Genomic DNA, 17797 nt, shown 5'->3' with positions numbered 1-17797 from the left:
TTCCCCCCTCCAGTGTAACACGTGGATGAACAACACAGGCTACCACTGTCTACATCCCCTTCTTGCCCTGCACCAACCATCCCCACCTCCACATTCAACTGCTATCATCCCGATTTTCACCTCCCCAGCTCGCACCTTCCACCAACTCCCCAGTCATCATGGACTCACCTTCACTACTGAGCAGGTGAGAAGGGCTCTGGGGAAACTGAACGACAAAGCATTGGGGCCAGACGGTGTGAACCCCAAGGTCCTGAAGAAGTGTACTGAGCAGTTGTGTGGAGTTCTCTAGCACATATTCAATCTGAGTCTCAGCCTGGAAAGGATCCCAACAGTGTGGAAAACATCATGTGCAATCCCAGTATCCAAGAAGGGCCAAGCAAAAGCCTTGAATGACTACTGTCCAGTGGCCACGACCTCACACATCATGAAGACCCTGGTGAGGCTGGTCCTGGTCAGATCAGCCCTCTATCCCCTACAGTTTGCCTACCAGGAGCGTATTGGAGTTGATGATGCTGTCATCTACCTGCTGGACAGAACCTACTCCCATTTGGATAAACTGAGCAGCATTGTGAGGATCATGGTTTTTGATTTCTCAAGTGCCTTCAATACCATGCAGCTCTCATTGCTGGGGGTAAAGCTCTATTCAGTGCAAGTTGGCACTTCCATTGTATTCTGGATAATGGACTACCTGAGTGGCAGACCACGGTTTGTGCAGCTTCAGAGCTGTGTGTCAGACATGGCCATAAGTAGCATTGGGGCCCCACAGGGGACTGTATTGGCTCCCTCCCTGTTTATCTTGTATACCTCGGACTTTAGAAACAACATTGTCATGTCATCTGCAGAAATTACAGAGGACGCAGCCTCAGAATTGAGGGGCATCCTTTTAGAATGAAGATGAAGAAGAATATTTTTAGCCAGACAGTAGTGAATCTGTAGAATTCATTGCCAAAGGCAGCTGTGGAGGCCAACTCATGGGCATATTTAAGGCAGAGGTTGATAGATCCTTGATTAGTCAGGGCATGAAGGGATACAGTTAGAAGGCTTGGAGCTGAAGGAAAATGAATCAGCCACGATGCAATGGCGGAGGAGATGCAATGGGCCAAATTGCCGAATCTGGTATCTTACCCTCCGTCTTATGGTAATTATTCAGAAAATCTTTGCTGGGTCTGGCATTAATGTGGTATCTCTACATGCTGTTCTACTCATACAAATTGCTTAAAATATGTAATTCCCTACACAGAAATCTGAAGCATTTTTGCCTAATCTCTAAGCTCTAATCATTCTGCAGGGATATTCAGTGGTTTATTTTCATAGGTGATTTAAACTGGCAGATGGAGAATTTAAAATTGTTTTTATAAAGTTGAAATGTAAAATTAAGGTTTTTAAATTAATATGAAATTAGAGGACTTCATTTTTTTTAAACTCATCTGATTCATTGACTTTCAGGGAAAGAAATCCTTACCTCATCTGCCCAATTTCTGACTCTGGACACACCAATGTGATTCATTGTTAACTGTCAACGGCAAGCAGCATTGTTGAACAAAGGGGTATAAGGATAGGTTATAAATGCTAGTGACATCCACAGTCTGTGAGTGAATATTTTAAAGTTATATTGACATGTAATTTTCAGATCCAGGGACAAAGCAGATGTTCAAATCAGTTTACCACTCTATTTAGGATACTTGAAAGCCAAGTACATGCTAGCTGTGTTTATGAAATACTCTTTTCTTTAATAGTCATTGAAGAACATAGTACTCCTCATTTTGAATCCATAATTACAAAACAAAGATTTGAGAGATTATTGGTCCATTGCCCAATTGAGTTTAATTTTTAGAATGGGATCTTTTCCTCTCTCTTCTCAAGATTACAGATTTTGGTTTATCAAAGATCGTAGGAGAAGCCTCACTGATGAAGACATTATGTGGAACACCCACCTATCTAGCTCCTGAGGTGCTGTTGGGTGCTGGAGCAGGTTCCTATTCTAAAGCAGTGGATTGCTGGAGCCTTGGAGTTATACTTTTCATTTGGTAGGTAACTTGACTTTTACCAAAAATTATCAATGGAAACTGGCTTTTAGAAAGTAAATGATTCTGAAGTAAACTAAAGTATTGGGTTTCTATGAATGAGTAGTCTGTTGAAAGTAATATGTTGCATTCGGTTTGGATCATAAGATCTTGGGAGCAGAACTGGGTCATTTGGCCCATCAAGTCTGCTCAGCCATTCAATCATGGCTGATCCTTTTTTTTCCTTCCTCAGCCCCACTCCCCGGCCTTCTTCCTGTAACTTTGATGCCATGTCCAATCAAGAACCTATCAAGCTCTGCCTTAAATACACACAATGACCTGCCTCCATAGTTGCTTGTGCTAATAAATTCCACAAATTCACCACCCACTGGCTAAAGAAATTTCTCCTCATCTGTTTTTAAATGGACACCTCTCGATCCTGAGGCTGTATCCTTGATTTCCCTTGCCATGAGAGGCATCCTTTCCACACCTTCTCTGTCTAGGCCTTTCAACATTTGAAATGTTTCAATGAGATATCCCCCTCAACATTCTAAATTCCAGCAAGTGCAGACAGAGAGCTATCAAATGTTCCTCATATGATAACTCTTTCATTCCCAGAATCATCCTTGTGAACTTGCTCAGAACCTTCACCAATGTCAGCACATCTTTATTTAGATAAGCCCAAACATGTTCACAATGCTCAAGGTGAGGTCTCACTAGTGCCTTATAAAGCCTCAGCATCACATCCTTGTTCTTGTATTCTAGACTTCTTGAAATGAATACTAACATTGCATTTGCCTTCCTCACCACTGACTCTACCTGCAAGTTAACCTCTAGGGTGTTCTGCACAAGGACTCCCAAGTCTCTTTGCATCTCAGAATTTTGGATTTTCTGATTGTATCGGAGGGATAAGAAGGTAGGCGGGTGGGAGGCGTGGCTTTGCTGGTGAAGAATGGCATCAAATCAGTAGAAAGATGTGGCATAGGATTGGAAGATTCAGATTCAGTTTATTGTCATTTAGAAACCACAGAAGCAATACAGTTTAAAAAATGAGACAACGTTCCTCCAGAATGACATCACAAAAGCATATGACAAAACAAACTACACCAGAAAATCTGCATAACGTTTGGCAATCCCGAATCCAGAGTCCAGAGAGGCTGCTGCGTATTAATATCGCACTACCATCTTAGCGCGTTTCCCGGAAAGGATCTCCAAATCCACCAGACAAAACAAGACCAAAAACAAAAGCTAAAGACCTGCACAAAACGACATAGTTACAACAGTGCAAACAATGGCAAAATTGATTAAAAAAAAGACCACGGGCACAGTAAAAATAGTCCAGAGATGTTAAAAGACTATAAGTTCAAAAGAAACCACCACACAATTTCCACAAGTCCTCAGGGTCCCATTAGACTCGTCATCCCACGCAGGCGGCAGAAGGGAATACCCCCGCTATGTACTTCCACGGCGCCGTCGAACTCAGCCTCACAGACGCAGCTATGAAAGCTCTGTCAAACCCAGCCTCACAGACACAGCTGTTACGAATTCCCGTAACTGGATCACTTACCAGCAAAGCTAGAACGGTCCATTGAAGTCTGATGGTACTATTTTTAAAAGTATTTATTGATAAAGAGCACAAAAAGAAGATTAATGCTAACGTACAGATAATATACGTCGTCAATACTAAATCTAAGCGCGGGTATAATAATAACCAATAAGAATTAACTCTATCGTTGTCTAGGGGTTACTGTATTGTCCGATGGAAAGATAAGTCACTATCAGTTCGTTCAAGCTGCAGCATTGTTGGGTTTAAAAGTGATGCGGTTTAAACTTGCCCCAGGTCTTTTAAGATGCCAATCCGTTGAGTCAGGGGAGCGGGCTTCCCTGTTGTTAGCTAAAAGCTGTTTTCCGTGGTTCCAGCCACGGAATCGAACGCACGTGGCTTCCTTCAGATGACTTCCTGCTGTTACATGGTCACTTAACGTTTCTTCTGGTGCGTCTGAGGGGTTGTTCCCCAGACCCTCTTTCATCCTGACTCACAGGGTCTCAGATGTCAATCAGGTTGAGATGATGCAATCTCTCCACCGACCCCCCCCCCCCCCCCCCGGTTCATTGCCTGGGGCTTCGATGCATGGTACAGGATGCAATACACAAGTCCGTCTTCCAGAGACAATAACCAGTATCAATGGGTCCGCCTCTCAGAGGCCAGGACACATTCCACTCTTTGTGAATTCTGCATGTCTTTCTCTCATTTCCTGGGTCTCCTGGACGGACTCAAGCAATTCTCACAAAGGAGGGGGCTACCCCGCACCCTTTAGCCCCTCAGAGCTGTGGTACATTCATAACACAGCACACAGTGAAAGCGCTCTGACTGCAGCGGACTCCAAGTCCATCAAACCTCCGAGCCTCTGGCACACCATCCTCTGCCGAGGGTATTAAGACACCCCCGCCAACGGCCACCGGCAACACGACCCCGAGGACTGGAGGCCTGTTCTTCTCAGCAGAGACCCGGACCTCAGCAGCAGCAACAAAGAGGGCCTTCCTGGAGATTTCCAGATGTTCCTCCATCCGTTTTTCATCAGATTAGGATTGAGGGCGGCACCCTGCTTAACAAATACAGATTTCAGCTCCGGAGTGGCTGCTGCGTCACGCCGCCATCTTTAGTCATCAAGATATTGAATTCTTGTGGGTCGAGTTAGGAAACTGCAAGGGTAAAAGGATCCTGATGGCAGTCATATTCAGGCCTCCCAGCAGTAGCTGGGATGTGGACCACAGATTACAACAGTAAATAGAAAGGTTGTGTCAAAGGGCAATGTTTTGATAGTCATGAGAGATTTTAACATGCGGATCAATTGAGGAAAATCAGATTGGTAATGGATTTTAACAGAGTGAGTTTGTTGAATGCCTAAGAGATGACTTTTTAGAGCAGTTTGTCGTTGAGTCTACTAGGGGATCGGCCATAAATTGGCGGACAATTTAAGTTCGGCGTTTTTCATAAATACAAGAAGGACTCAAATAGATTGAGTATTTTACTTAAAAGTAACCTTCAACCCAACATCTTTTCTTCGGAGATCAAAATGTTTTTGTTGCATGCAGAAATGTAATTTCGTTTTCTCTGCAGGAATTCATCGATTTCATAAATGCAACACATTATAGTTTGTTTATACATAGCATAAAGGCAAAAAAAAAGTTGCATGCAGTGTTATTTCATTTTAAATGTCAAACGGGTTTTGTGGCTCCCAGTGTTTTCTTTTCTGTGGGAAACGTGTCCAAATGGCTCTTTCAGTGGTAAAGGTTGCCGACCCCCTGAGCTAGGCTATAGTTACCCTAAGGAATATCACATTTCATCCTGTGTTCGGCAACCCACAGTTTCTCTCTCTCCCTAATAAGGGAGAGGGAGGTGTCCCCCATTTTCACAGCAAGCAGGAGACATAAGAACAACACACTGGTTTATGATGTTAAAAAGTTTGTTTCATCGCTTCTATGAGCTCTGTGGCCAAAGATTGCAAAGATCTTGGGTCTTTGGGGCCCACAGAAAAAGATTTTCTGGCCTCCCTGACATATGTCTCCTGCTGTGACACCAACCCTCCTCGATCCACCCATTTTGAGAGACCCAGGATCTTGGACTTCTAAACATTGGGCCTCCTCTCAAGCCGAGCAAAGGCGTGCCAAACAACGGCCGGTCCTGAAACCCCAAGAACGAGTCCCATTGCTGCAAAGAACTGAAGTCTGCGTTTAACTCCAGATGAGGGTCTTCAAAAGAACTCTGAAAGGGAAAATTAAAGATAGACATAGAGCTGTTTACGAAGATGCAAGCAAAGGAGTTGCCATTTAGTGCCATCTTAACTCCGCCTCCAAGGTTAGAGCAATGGCTGATTGGTAGGAGGCAGCAAAGTGAGAAGAAAAGGATCTTTTTCTGGTTGTAACAGTAAAAGAGAGGGCGGGCATACAACAAAACAAAAAAAAATTGGTAAGGCAGAGGAATGGGAAGCTTTTAAAACTCTACAGAGAGCAACTAAAAGAATCATGAAGGAAAAGATGAAATATGAAAGCAAGCTGGCAAACATTATCAAAGTACCAGCTTTTACAGGTATGAAAAAAGATGAGAGTGGATTTTGGACCACAAGAAAATGAGGTAGAGAAATAATAACGGGGGCCAAGGAGATGGCAGTTGAACTATTTTGCAGCAGGAAATAAATTGTAGACCAGTTAGCCTGACCTCAGTGTTGGGAAGATGTTGGAGTCGATTGTTAAGGATGAGGTTATGGACTACTTGGTGACACAGTACAGGATAGAACAAAGTCAGCATGGTTTCCATAAGGGAAAATCTTGCCTGATGAAATTGTTGGAATTCTTTGAGATTACAAGTAAGATAGATAAATGGTGTGCAGTGGATGTTGTATATTTGGACTTTCAGGAGGCCTTTGACAAGGTGCCACACATGAGGCTGCTGACTAAGTTGAGAGCCCATGGTATTACAGGAAAGTTACTGGCAAGGTTAGAGCATTGGCTGATTGGTAGGAGGCAGCAAGTGTGAAGAAAGGGATACTTTTCTGGTTGGCTGCCAGTAAATAGTGGTGTTCCACAGGGGCTGGTGTTGGGACAGCTTTTTATGCTATATATCAATGATGTTTGGTGAAGCACAAGGATTTCTAACTGGCTTTTTGCAACGTGGAATTTTGAAGAACATTGCTTTCTACTTGGCAAGTCTCAAAAAGAAATGATAGCTGAGAATTGTTGGTGTTTCCAGCAAATTATCTTTTTGTTGATTATTTAGCATTGAGAGCAGAAACATGTTTGGTTTTAAATTGTGTGCAAACTTGCCACTGGTATTGGAAGTGTTTATGAATTAAGTACATGTTTCAATTAGAACGGGTGGATATCTAAATATAAACATGTTTCTACAGATACTGGAAATCAACAGAGTGATGAGCATGCATGCGCATGCATTCATGCTCTCTCTCTCTTGCGCACGTGCGGAAAAAGCAGTCAGCGCAAGTAATGCAGCCGAGCTCTATTTCAGCATTTAAGAGAAGTTTGGATAGGGCTATGGGGGCCTATAGTCCCAGTGCCGGTTGTTGGGAGTAGTCAGTTAAATGGTTCTGTGTGGGCTAGATGGGCCGAAGAGCCTTTTCCTGTGTTATACTTTTCTATGACTCTTAAGTTCACATATGTAATTGGACTTTGGTTTTTGCACATGAGATGACCCAACTAGAAAGTGGTTTAAAGTCTATATGTTAATCATATTTGAGAATGAATGTGCTATTATAAAATTTACATGAATTTATTGCAAAGCTCATTTTAAATTTGATCTGATTTCTAAAAGATTTTGTTTAAATGGAGAATATAAATGCCCATTGTGCTTTCATTATCTTAAGATGGGCAATTTTCCTTTCAGTTTTACATTTTAGTCTGAGTTTGTTAATCTTGAATACGTGAATCTACAACCCTCTGTGTAGAGAATATAAAAGATTCACAATGCTTTGAATGTAGAGCAGACTTCTAATCTCAGTTATGTGAACTCCTTGTTCTGAGAGGATACCTTTATTCCTATATTCTATAGCTAGAGATATGGTCTAACCTGTAATGGATTCTAATTTGAGCAGCAAAGTTGCTATGCCATTCTTTTTAAAATGCCGCTACTCCAGTCAGAATGGAGAAGTCTGTCTCTTCCTCTCCAATGGATCATGGAATTTGGAGGATAATCAAGAGTGCATAAAATTTTGGTTTTGCACATGAGCTAGGTACTAGACTGAGGACCAATACACTTTTCCAAAAAAAAATGGAATTTTTATCACATCGAGGATAATTTTTTCCCACACAGAGAAGTTTGATGATGGCAGATGTTTTATCTTGCAACATTGCTTAAGAATTGGTAACATTGATTACCAAAAGCAAAACTGTTTAGATGTGTCCTTTTATTTTTTCCTGTAGCTTGGCTGGGTATCCACCATTTAGTGATCAAAACAAGGAGATGGCACTGAGGGATCAAATTATAAAAGGTCACTACAAGCTAATCCGTGACTGCTGGGTGAATGTCTCTGAAACAGGTAGGCATGAAATTTCAGAAGTCTTTAAAGTTTTTAACAGGAGTGAGGTGCTGGCAGACCTATGTTACTACCTTTGAGAAGACTGTACTGAGCCACCATATTAGAAAGTAGTTGGTTTTTTGCCTAAAGGACTTGGAAAATGAAATGATGGGCTGTAATAATTTTACATTTTTGATTGTCCTTTAGGCTTCATATAAGATGACAGAATACGGTTTTCTAGTAGTGATTAATATGTTCCAAATGGACTGTGGAATACATCTTGCTGTATTCAACTTGATTTTTACTAAAAAGTTCACAATCGAAAGGAATCAAAAAGGAAAGGAGTCCATTATTTTAATGTGTCGATAGTTCTGCAAGGGGAGAAGAAAATTCAATATTTACTGTTCTGACCTGTCTCTCGTTCTAGTGTACCAATTGTTTCAATATAATACCTGGAATCTAAGCATCTCTTGCTAAGTAAAAAATTAAGGCTACTTTCGTCTACAGTGAGCAGTTGTTGATGTGAAGCAGAACTCAAAGTACTAGAAATATTTTGCAGACTGGCCACGTCTGTGGGATACAGTAAATGCTTTGGTACAAAGAGCACTGGTAAGTATTATCTGTTACGATGAGGGGTCATTAAGCTACAACATGACTTTTCTTTATCCCTCAATAGATGCTGCCTAGCCTGCTAAGTATTTCAAGACATTTTATTTATTTTTGGTTTTCAGTTATGATGCTAACCATGTTGTCTTCCACAGTGGTATTTCTGCCTCATCCCTTGCCAGAACCTAACCGCTGTCCCTTTTTTTTTAGCAAAGGACTTGGTGAAGAAGCTGCTTGTTGTAGATCCAGAAAAAAGACTCTCAACAGAAGAGGCACTTAAACACCCATGGATGCAGGTAATTTTGCTTCTAAGACATTATTCACATAGCGTGGCACTGTGCTACTTCAAGCTCCAGAAACCCTGGTTCTTTCCTGACTTCCTGTGCAGTCTGCAACATTTAAATGTTCCCTCTGTGATCTTGAGATTTTCATTGAACATAGAAATTTACAGCAAAGGACCTGCAGTTGTTGTGCTGCCCACGTAACCTTCTCTAGAAACTGCCTAGAATTTCCCTAGCACATTGCCCTCTTTTTCCTAAGCTCCATATACCTATTTAAGAGTCTCTTAAAAAACCCTATTGAGTCCACTTCCACCCCAGGCACCGGCAGTGCATTCCACGCACCCAGCACTCTGTGGAGAAAATTGCCTCTCACATCCCCTCGGTACCTACTTCCAAGCACCTTAAAACTATGCTCCCTCGTGTTACCTCTGGCTATCTATGTGATCAATGCCCTTCATCATCTTGTACACCTCTGGTGAAGTGGTTTTACTTGTCATCAAAAGATTCACTCAGTAGTAGGTTAATAGCCTACTGCAGGTTGCCCGTATGGAATTGATGGGCATGTGAGGTGGAAGAATTTAGTGGAGGCATGAAGTTGTTGCTCTGAAGATGGCATACATTTAATGGGCTGAAAAGCCTCCAATGTTGTAAGGAAATTCAACGCATCGAGTCTGCTCTGCTATTCTATCATGGCTGATCTTGGATCCCATTCAACCCCATACAACTGCCTTCTCGCTTATCCTTTGCTGTCCTGACCGATCAGGAAACTACCATTTTCTGCCTTAAATATACCCATGGACTTGGCCTCCACCTCAGTCTATGGCAAAGCGTTTCACAGATCCACCACTCTCTGGCTAAAAAAATTGCTCCTTAGCTCCGTTCTAAAAGGCTGCCCCTCAATTTTGAGGCTGTGCCTTCCTTGATGTTCTAGTTTCTGGAGTAGAGTAGGCTTCTTCTACTGAAACTGTTCCTCTGCACTAAATAAAAACAGAGGTCAGGATTGAATAGAGGCAGCAGCAAACTCTACTCTTGAGGACTAGACATATACTGCTCTTAAACTTTCTGTTTTAGATGGTACTACCAAAGATGTGCCACAGCTTATTGGTGGTTAAGAAGGCAAGAGATTTGACTAAAAGCATTACTTATAATATCTTTTCTGAAGCAAATTGTGGTGAATTATCACCGCAGACAGTGGGGAGGCAGGGGATGAGCTAACGGCATTGGTACCACTACCGTAGATGGAGTGAGTGATTGGGAGAGGAGTCAATGTGGAAGAGTTTTGATGCCCGCCAACCTAACCAGGGTGCAAGGTTGGATCACTCCAAGCACCGAGCCGATTTAGTGAGATCAAGAATGACTTCGAGCTGGGCGGCCCAAGTGTATTGTGGTGGGGTACTAGAGCAAGGTACTACCTGGTTGTTGGATAATTTAAACCCCATTGGAAGTCCGAGTGTCGGGGATGTAAGCGAAGGTCAGGCTGATTTTGCTTGCTCTCCCATTAGGGTACATTCTTCCTCCTTGGCATTGAGGCTGTAAAGTGATCCAGCTGCTGTGTGCTTTTGCCCCGCTGGTGTGATGAACTGAGGCTGAAATTTGGGCCTGCTCCAGGATCAGATCTGGGGAGTTAGTGTAGTTGAGAATGCTGTTGGCCTCATCCTTTTATTTGCATGATTTGTGTTTCTTTTCTCTCTTTTTCTCTGCGCTGTGGTTTTTGGTCTTTTTAAATTGGGTTATTTGGGTTTCTTGGTTTGTGGCTTGCTGCAAGCAGTCAAATTTCAAGGTGTATAATTTATCCATTCTTCGATAATAAATGTGCTTTGAATCTTTGAATTTTCAATATAATGTTTTGTTGCCACCTAACTGAGGTATTCACAGTGGAATTCTAATAGTACACTAGATTTTTACACAATCTCTAGAGATAAAATGCCAGTGCCACAAAAATAGTACTTGAGTAATTGTTCAATTTCATAATCAATATCCGCATAATATCTATTGTAGGATTTGTGATTTTGACTTGGTAAGCTTGTGACAAATGCATTCAAACAGTATTGTTTCAAACTAGGATGAAGATATGAAGAGAAAAGTAAAGCAGTTGATGTATCCACAAACTGAATTAATGTTACCACCAGGCACAGGTGAACAGGTAGGAATTGATTTCATTCACACCAACAACTCTATTTCACAATAATCCTTGATTTTATTGCCCGTGTAGAATTTATTCATTCTTAGTGTAATTGGCTGGTCTGGGCCTTTAATTTACAAAGTACCCACTAAATTTATCTGCCATTTCTTTGTCCCTCAATACTACTTCACCTGCATAATTTTCCAGTGGTCCAATATAAACTCTCCCCTCCCTTTTACTCTTTAGATATTTGAAAAATCTAATGGTATTCGGTTTTATATTATTGGCTAGTTTGTCCTCATATTTCATCTGTTCCCTTCTAATAGCTTTTTCAGTTGGCTTTTGTTGGATTTTAAAAGCTTCCCAATCCAACTTCCCATTCAGTTTTGCTACTTTATATGCCCTTTCCTTGGCTTTTATGTAGTCCTTAACTTTGTCAATCACTATTGCCTACTCCTACCATTTGAGAACTTCTTCCTCTGTGGGATATATTTATTATGCACCTTCTGCTCTGCCATCAACCCGACCAATATCCGCCTCCAATCCTCCTGGGGAAGCTCCTCTCTTAAGCCTCTGTAATTCCCTTTGTTCCATTGTAATACTGATGCATGTGTCTTGTGCTTCTCCCTCTCTAAATGCAGTATGAATTCAATCATATAATCACTGCCTCCTAAGGGTTCCTTTGCATTAAGCTCTCTAATAAGATCTGGGTTATTCCACAACATCCAATCTAGGATGGTCTTTCTCCAAGTAGGCTCAAGGACAAGCTGCTCTAAAAAGATATTTTGTAGGCCTTCAACAGATTCTCTCTCTTGTGATCTAACACCAGCCTGATTTTCCCAATCCCCTTACATATTGAAGTCCCCCATTGTAATTGTGTCATTACCCTTATTACTTCCTTTTCCAGTTCCCTTTGCAATCTCAATCCCATTTCTTGGCTATGAATTGGAGGCCTGTATACTGTATGATTCCCATAATGGTTTTTCTCCCTTGCAGTTTCTGAACTCCACCCACAAAGATTCAACATTCCCTGACCCCATGTCACTTCTTTCCAAAGATATAATTCCATCTCTTACCAAGAGCCACATCACTGCCTAGGCCTTCCTGCCTGTCCTTTCTATACAGAATAAATCCTTTGATGTTAAGCTCTCAACTATTAACTATTAACTATCAACTATTATTGTTAAGCCACAACTCAGTGATGCTCTAATTGCATCATGAGTTTGTCCACCTTATTCTGAATGTTACGCTCATTTAAATATAGCAATTCTATCCCGAATTATTTGCCCTTTTGAATTTTGCCACTGTGGTACAATTTAATTCTTTGCTACATTTGTACCCAGTTATTGGCTTGTTCTTCTTTACATTCATGTTACACCCATCATCTGCTTGTAAACCTGCTGGCTCATCCGCAGCTCTATCATCCTTGTTCCCGAACCACTGCCATATTAGTTTGAACCACTCCCAACAGCTCTAGTAAACCTGCTGTTATGAATCCCGTAACTGGAGAACTTACCAGCAAAGATAGAGAGGTCCGTTGAAGTCTGATGTCACTATTTTCAAACGTTTTATTCGTAAAGGGACACAAAAGTAGGGTTAATACATACATTCAGATAGTGCACATTGTCAACATTCAATCTAAAGCGCGGGTATAGTAATAATCATCATTAAGAAGTGAGCTCTGCTGGTGTCTAGGGGTTAATAGATTGTCCATTGGAAATATAAAATTCACTCTGAAATTTTGCAGGCCTCAGCCCTTTGAAAATCGCTGGGTTTTGCGTGGGGCGACCGAGAGAGAGAGAGATTGGGGGAGAAGAGAAAGAACTTGCCGAGTCTTGATGAATCTTCCGTGAAATCGGGGGAGCGTTGGTTTCCTCTCCCCAATGTTAGTTAAAAGCAGTTTTCTGTGATTCCAGCCACAAATTCCAATCCCGGAATCTAACGCACGTGGCTTCCTTCAGAATGGCTTCCCGCTGCTGCGGGATCACTCTCTCGTGTCTTCTGGGTGCGTCTGAGGGGCTGTCCCCCTGAGACTCTCCTTTATACTTCCTCACGGGGTCGCAGGTGTCAATCAGGTTGGGATGATGCAATCTCTCTCTCAACCAGCCCACCTTGCCCGAGGGCTTTTCACGTGGTCTCCATGAGACAATAGTTGCTGGCATCTTATTCTGTATCACTGGTGGGACGTGCAATTTTTCACGTTTCTCTCTCTCTCACTTCCTGGGTCTACTGACCCCCCCCAACGGGTGCTCTTGCGATTCTCACAAAGGAGGGGGCTGGGATCATAACACTGCCCACAAGAATATTGGTCCCCCTCAGATTTAAGTGCAAATGATAACTTTGTACGGGTCACATCTGCCCCAGAAGAGGTCCCAATGATCCAGAAATCTGAATCCCTACCCCCACTCCAATCCTTCAGCCACACATTTTTCTGCCATCTCATTCTGTTCCTATCCTCCGTTTCAAGTGGCACAGGCAGCAATCCTGTGATTACTACTCTTGAGGTCCTGCTTCTCAACTTCCTTGCTAACTCCTTGTATTCTTTTTTTTCCAGTACCTTTTCTACCTATGTCGTTGGTACCAATATGTACCAGAATATCTGACTGCTCACCCCACCCCCCCCAGCATATTGTGGACACGTCCCGAAACAGCAGCTTGTTAGACTGTTACATGAATATAAGACCATAAGACATAGGAGCAGAATTTGGCTCATCTAGTCTTCTCTGCCATTCCATCATGACTTATTATCCCTCTCAACTGCTTTCTCTTGGTTTCTTCCCATAAACTTTGACATCCTTACTTATCAAGAACCCATCAACTTCCACTTTAAATACAGCCAATGACTTGGCATCATGGAATGTAGGAATATGGATCATGTACAGGTGAAGGAGATTTAGTTTAATGGGAACACAAGACACTGCAGATGCTTCGTTCTGTGAACAGGCAATCTGCTGGAGGAACTCAGTAAACTGAACAGCATTTATAGGATGGAAGGAATTATGTTTTGTATAGAGACCTGCTTGAATTCCCCTACAGATGTGCTTAACCCACTGAGTTCCTCCAGCAGATTGTTTGTTGCTAGATACTGTTGTTTTGGCATCATGTTTGGTGCAGACCTCATTGGCTGTAAGGCCTTTTCCTGTGCTGTATTGTGCATATATGGTGAATTAAATGCCAGTTTATCAGGATTGCAATATGGATTCACTTGAGACTCCCAACTGTAAGGAATTGCATGGTAACATAGTGGTTAGCTTAATGCTTTGCAGCAGCGAGCCATGTCCAATTCTGCTGTGTCTGTAACATTTTTTACATTCTCCCTGTGACCATGTTGGTTTCCCTCAGATGCTGTATATAGTTCCCTTCCACATTCCAAAGAATACAGGTTAATTAGTCACATGGGAGTAATTGAGAGACATGGGTTGTATCTTGAGGAAGGGTCTTGTATCTCTGAATAAAGTAAAATATTTTTGTCTTTTTTTAACCAGGGGGTATTACTGTTCAGTACAACTTAAGAAATATGTGAAACCTTTGGTCAGGGTATGGATAGAAGGGGCTTGATTGACCAAGTATGTTTTCCATTTAGCCATCAACAAGTAGAAAAAGAGCACATGCAGAGGATGACCCCTTGCCTGCTAAACGTCCTACACATTCTGCTCTGAACAATAAGGCTGCTCAGGAGTAGGAAAAAGGGAGTGGATATAACGTAATGTTCACCTTGCACGTGTGTGGAAACAAGAAACTGATTCTACCTGATCTATTCTGGACACCATCTATTTCACACAAGAATTTTTCTAAATAATGTTTTTTTTCTACCAGTGTATCTTGAAATGTTTGTCATGTTTGAAATTAAATACTTCTAAATAGTTTCATACTATTTTTGGAAGACTATAATGGAAGATCACTTGCACTCCTGTCAAAAAATTATTTTACCTTTTATACATTTCCCTAATAAAGGTATTGAAAGGTTAAATTCTCAAGGGAATTTAATGGTCTTATTTGGTACAGATAAGATCGGCTAAAAAAGTTGATGCTGATTAACACAGGTTGAACTGGAAAAAAAAAGTGTTTGGATAAGGTCTACTCAATGGTTGAGGTGGGAAAATTTCAAGATGGAATTAGGACAAATGACCACTTTAATCACTGCTGCTGGTAGTAATTGATGTGAAGCTGCCAATTGACTGTGTGGGCTGGATCCCAAAGATTTGATGTGCCACAGCAGCCTTTAGCCCTAGAAGCTGAAGGCAAAGGCACTTATTTATGGTGGAAACTGGAGGTTTCCTGTTTTTTTCCTCTTGAGAGCTGCCATTTTGATTGCATTTTTGTAAAGTTGCCCTTGTATTGTTTCCTTTGTGTTAGTACTGCAGTGTTTTAAAGGGGTGTACCAATTTAAAGTTGTTTTGAGCCATACAAATTACTAGGATCCTAAATTAAAACACTTTGGTCCAAGTTAAACAGTTGAGGTAAACTGGTAGAGGAGATGAATGTCATCTGCTTTTTTTTTAACGAAGATTAATCTCTGCTGGAGGATGTATATGGAGCTTGGGTCATGCTGGATTATTGCTAATCTTTGATGCTTGTTGTAGACATGGTTTCAGCTCCTGCTGAGATACTGGAAGTGTCCTGCACAATAGGTATAGAGTAGGTAAATTGTGAAGTCTATTGTAAATATAATATTTACAAGTGTGTAAATTCTGCTCCTGGTGCCAAACAACAACTTAAACAGATTGGAGGTATTGTATTTCCTTATTCCTGTATATTGTTAGCATATCCTTGGCGCTCCATCACCTGAATGATCATGCAAGCTTGCCTGTAACTTTGTAAAGTAGCAGGACCATTTTGAGGCTACATTTACACAAAATGGTGCCTTCTCATTTTTTAAGTATGTGAAATTGTTTTGAAATTAATACGGTATGATTGAACACCAATCTCAGGACCAGTTTTGATCTGAGATATGGCATTGAAATTCCACCTGCAGTGTTATATAATCTTTTGTTTTGATACCATTTATGTTTAAGATATTCTGCTTCTGTTAATAGCATTTTAATTTAGTTTGGTGCAAACCAAATAAAATGAATAGATTGCTCTCATATGTAATCAGAGAATTGTCTCTTTATTTTTAATGTGCACCTGTATATTCTGAACACTTAATTGCATTTTTGAACCATTTTATATGTTTTTCTATTTTTGTCATTATACTTCTATCGTAGATAAACTGCCTTTGGAGCAAAGTGCACATGTTGCCGATTTCTTTTTGGGCATTCTGTATTGTTGAGATCTTCTGTGTGATTTTTGCTGCAAAGTTATTGTGATGAACTGAACACTAGTTCGAGGAAGAATGGGGAGTGTGGTTAGAGAACTTTTCCTTTCAGGGTGATAACTTACTTTGTTTTTTTTAATGCCATGCCAGTTTAACAATGAATTAAAGTGGCATGTCTGAAACAAGTTGAAAATAATATCTTGCATTTTGTCCACTGTTTTGAAAAGCCATGCAAGTTTTAATCTATTGTATCCTTTGAATCATGCCTTCAAGTTTTACAAAATTTTCAATTAAAATTTATAATCTGTCACAAGCCTTCTAGCTGCAGCTCCCTTCGACAGATAAGCAGCCTCATTATCCCTGAGGATCACTGAAACACCATTGTCCTGTCCCCACTATCTGTCAGTCCTAGGAAGGATATGCCTATGTAGAGTACAGATGTGGTAATGCAACATGCTAGATTCTGTGTAATGGTAAAACATTTATTAGTTTACTTTCCACAGCCCCATTCTCCCAAGCATCTTGTGGTAGCTGATGTTTTGATCATTAAATAGCATAGCTTATCCCAGTACACTGCTTGCCTATTGAATAATTTGAATTAAAGTAACTTCTGCCCCACGATTTTGAAAGGGTCTTAGTAAATGTTCCTAATTAAGTTACAGTTTTATCCATTTTAGGTTCATGGTGTATATTTTTGGTCAGATCGTTTATATGAAAGTTTTATAAGTCAATGTTGATGCATATATTGTAAAATCAAGAAAATTCTAAGATAATTTTGTACAAATCAAGAAGTTTCTAAAGCAATAATACCCTTGTATTATGTTTGGATAAAATAAAATGTTTCCTTGTATCAGCTTTTATTTTTGCTTATTGGTAAATTCCCTTTGGGCAGAATGGCAAGGAATTTTAATTGCCACTGAACCCATTCCTGATCTTACTGCATCAGACTGTCTGCATTTGTGGAATATAATCTACTGTATCATACATAATTTATGATATCGCAAAGTATACTTGACTATCCATGCAATCTTTAGGACTTTTAGCTCAGCCTAATCATTTTTGCTTATTCTACAAAAATGAGTTTTAGTAATGGGCAGTTTTCAAAATTGTAGAATGATGCAGCACAAGAGAAAAGTGGCCCATTGTTCCTGTATCACCAGATTGGATAAAACTGCCCTTTTGATTGACATTCCTTTTTCCTCTTACAATCATGGTGTGTACTTTTGAAAGCTATAATTAAATCTGCTTCCACTGTTTAAACAAATTTCAGTAATGTACATTAGAGTGGATCATGTGTCAGTTTGAACAATGATACCATTGGACACCACCCCATGTCAAACTTCAGTTTCTGTACTAGAACACAATAGGCATAAGATGAGATATCAATGTAGCCTAAGCACCAACTCCAAAGCTGAGGTCAGGTGTAGTTCTGAATGTCACTGTTGGGTAGTTTTGAAAAGATTATGCATAACAAAACCTAGGAACATACTTCATTATAG

At 40.8% G+C, this 17797-nt stretch overlaps 1 protein-coding gene across 1 annotated transcript in view; it reads left to right on the top strand.

The window, feature by feature from the left end:
- chek2 (checkpoint kinase 2) overlaps positions 1-17148 on the top strand; it is a 94808-nt gene extending 77660 nt beyond the window's left edge. Inside the window, exons 10-14 of the mRNA XM_059987857.1 lie at positions 1864-2027; positions 7938-8053; positions 8849-8934; positions 10982-11062; positions 14625-17148. Of these exons, the coding sequence (XP_059843840.1) occupies positions 1864-2027; positions 7938-8053; positions 8849-8934; positions 10982-11062; positions 14625-14723 (546 nt within the window). The 3' untranslated portion in view covers positions 14724-17148. The remainder of the gene's footprint in view (positions 1-1863; positions 2028-7937; positions 8054-8848; positions 8935-10981; positions 11063-14624) is intronic.
- The last annotated feature ends 649 nt before the right edge of the window (positions 17149-17797 follow it).

The sequence above is a fragment of the Hypanus sabinus genome, chromosome 13 (assembly GCF_030144855.1).
Source record: "Hypanus sabinus isolate sHypSab1 chromosome 13, sHypSab1.hap1, whole genome shotgun sequence".
In the NCBI taxonomy this organism is placed as follows: Eukaryota; Metazoa; Chordata; class Chondrichthyes; order Myliobatiformes; family Dasyatidae; genus Hypanus; species Hypanus sabinus.
This window is presented reverse-complemented; position numbering and strand designations above follow the sequence as displayed.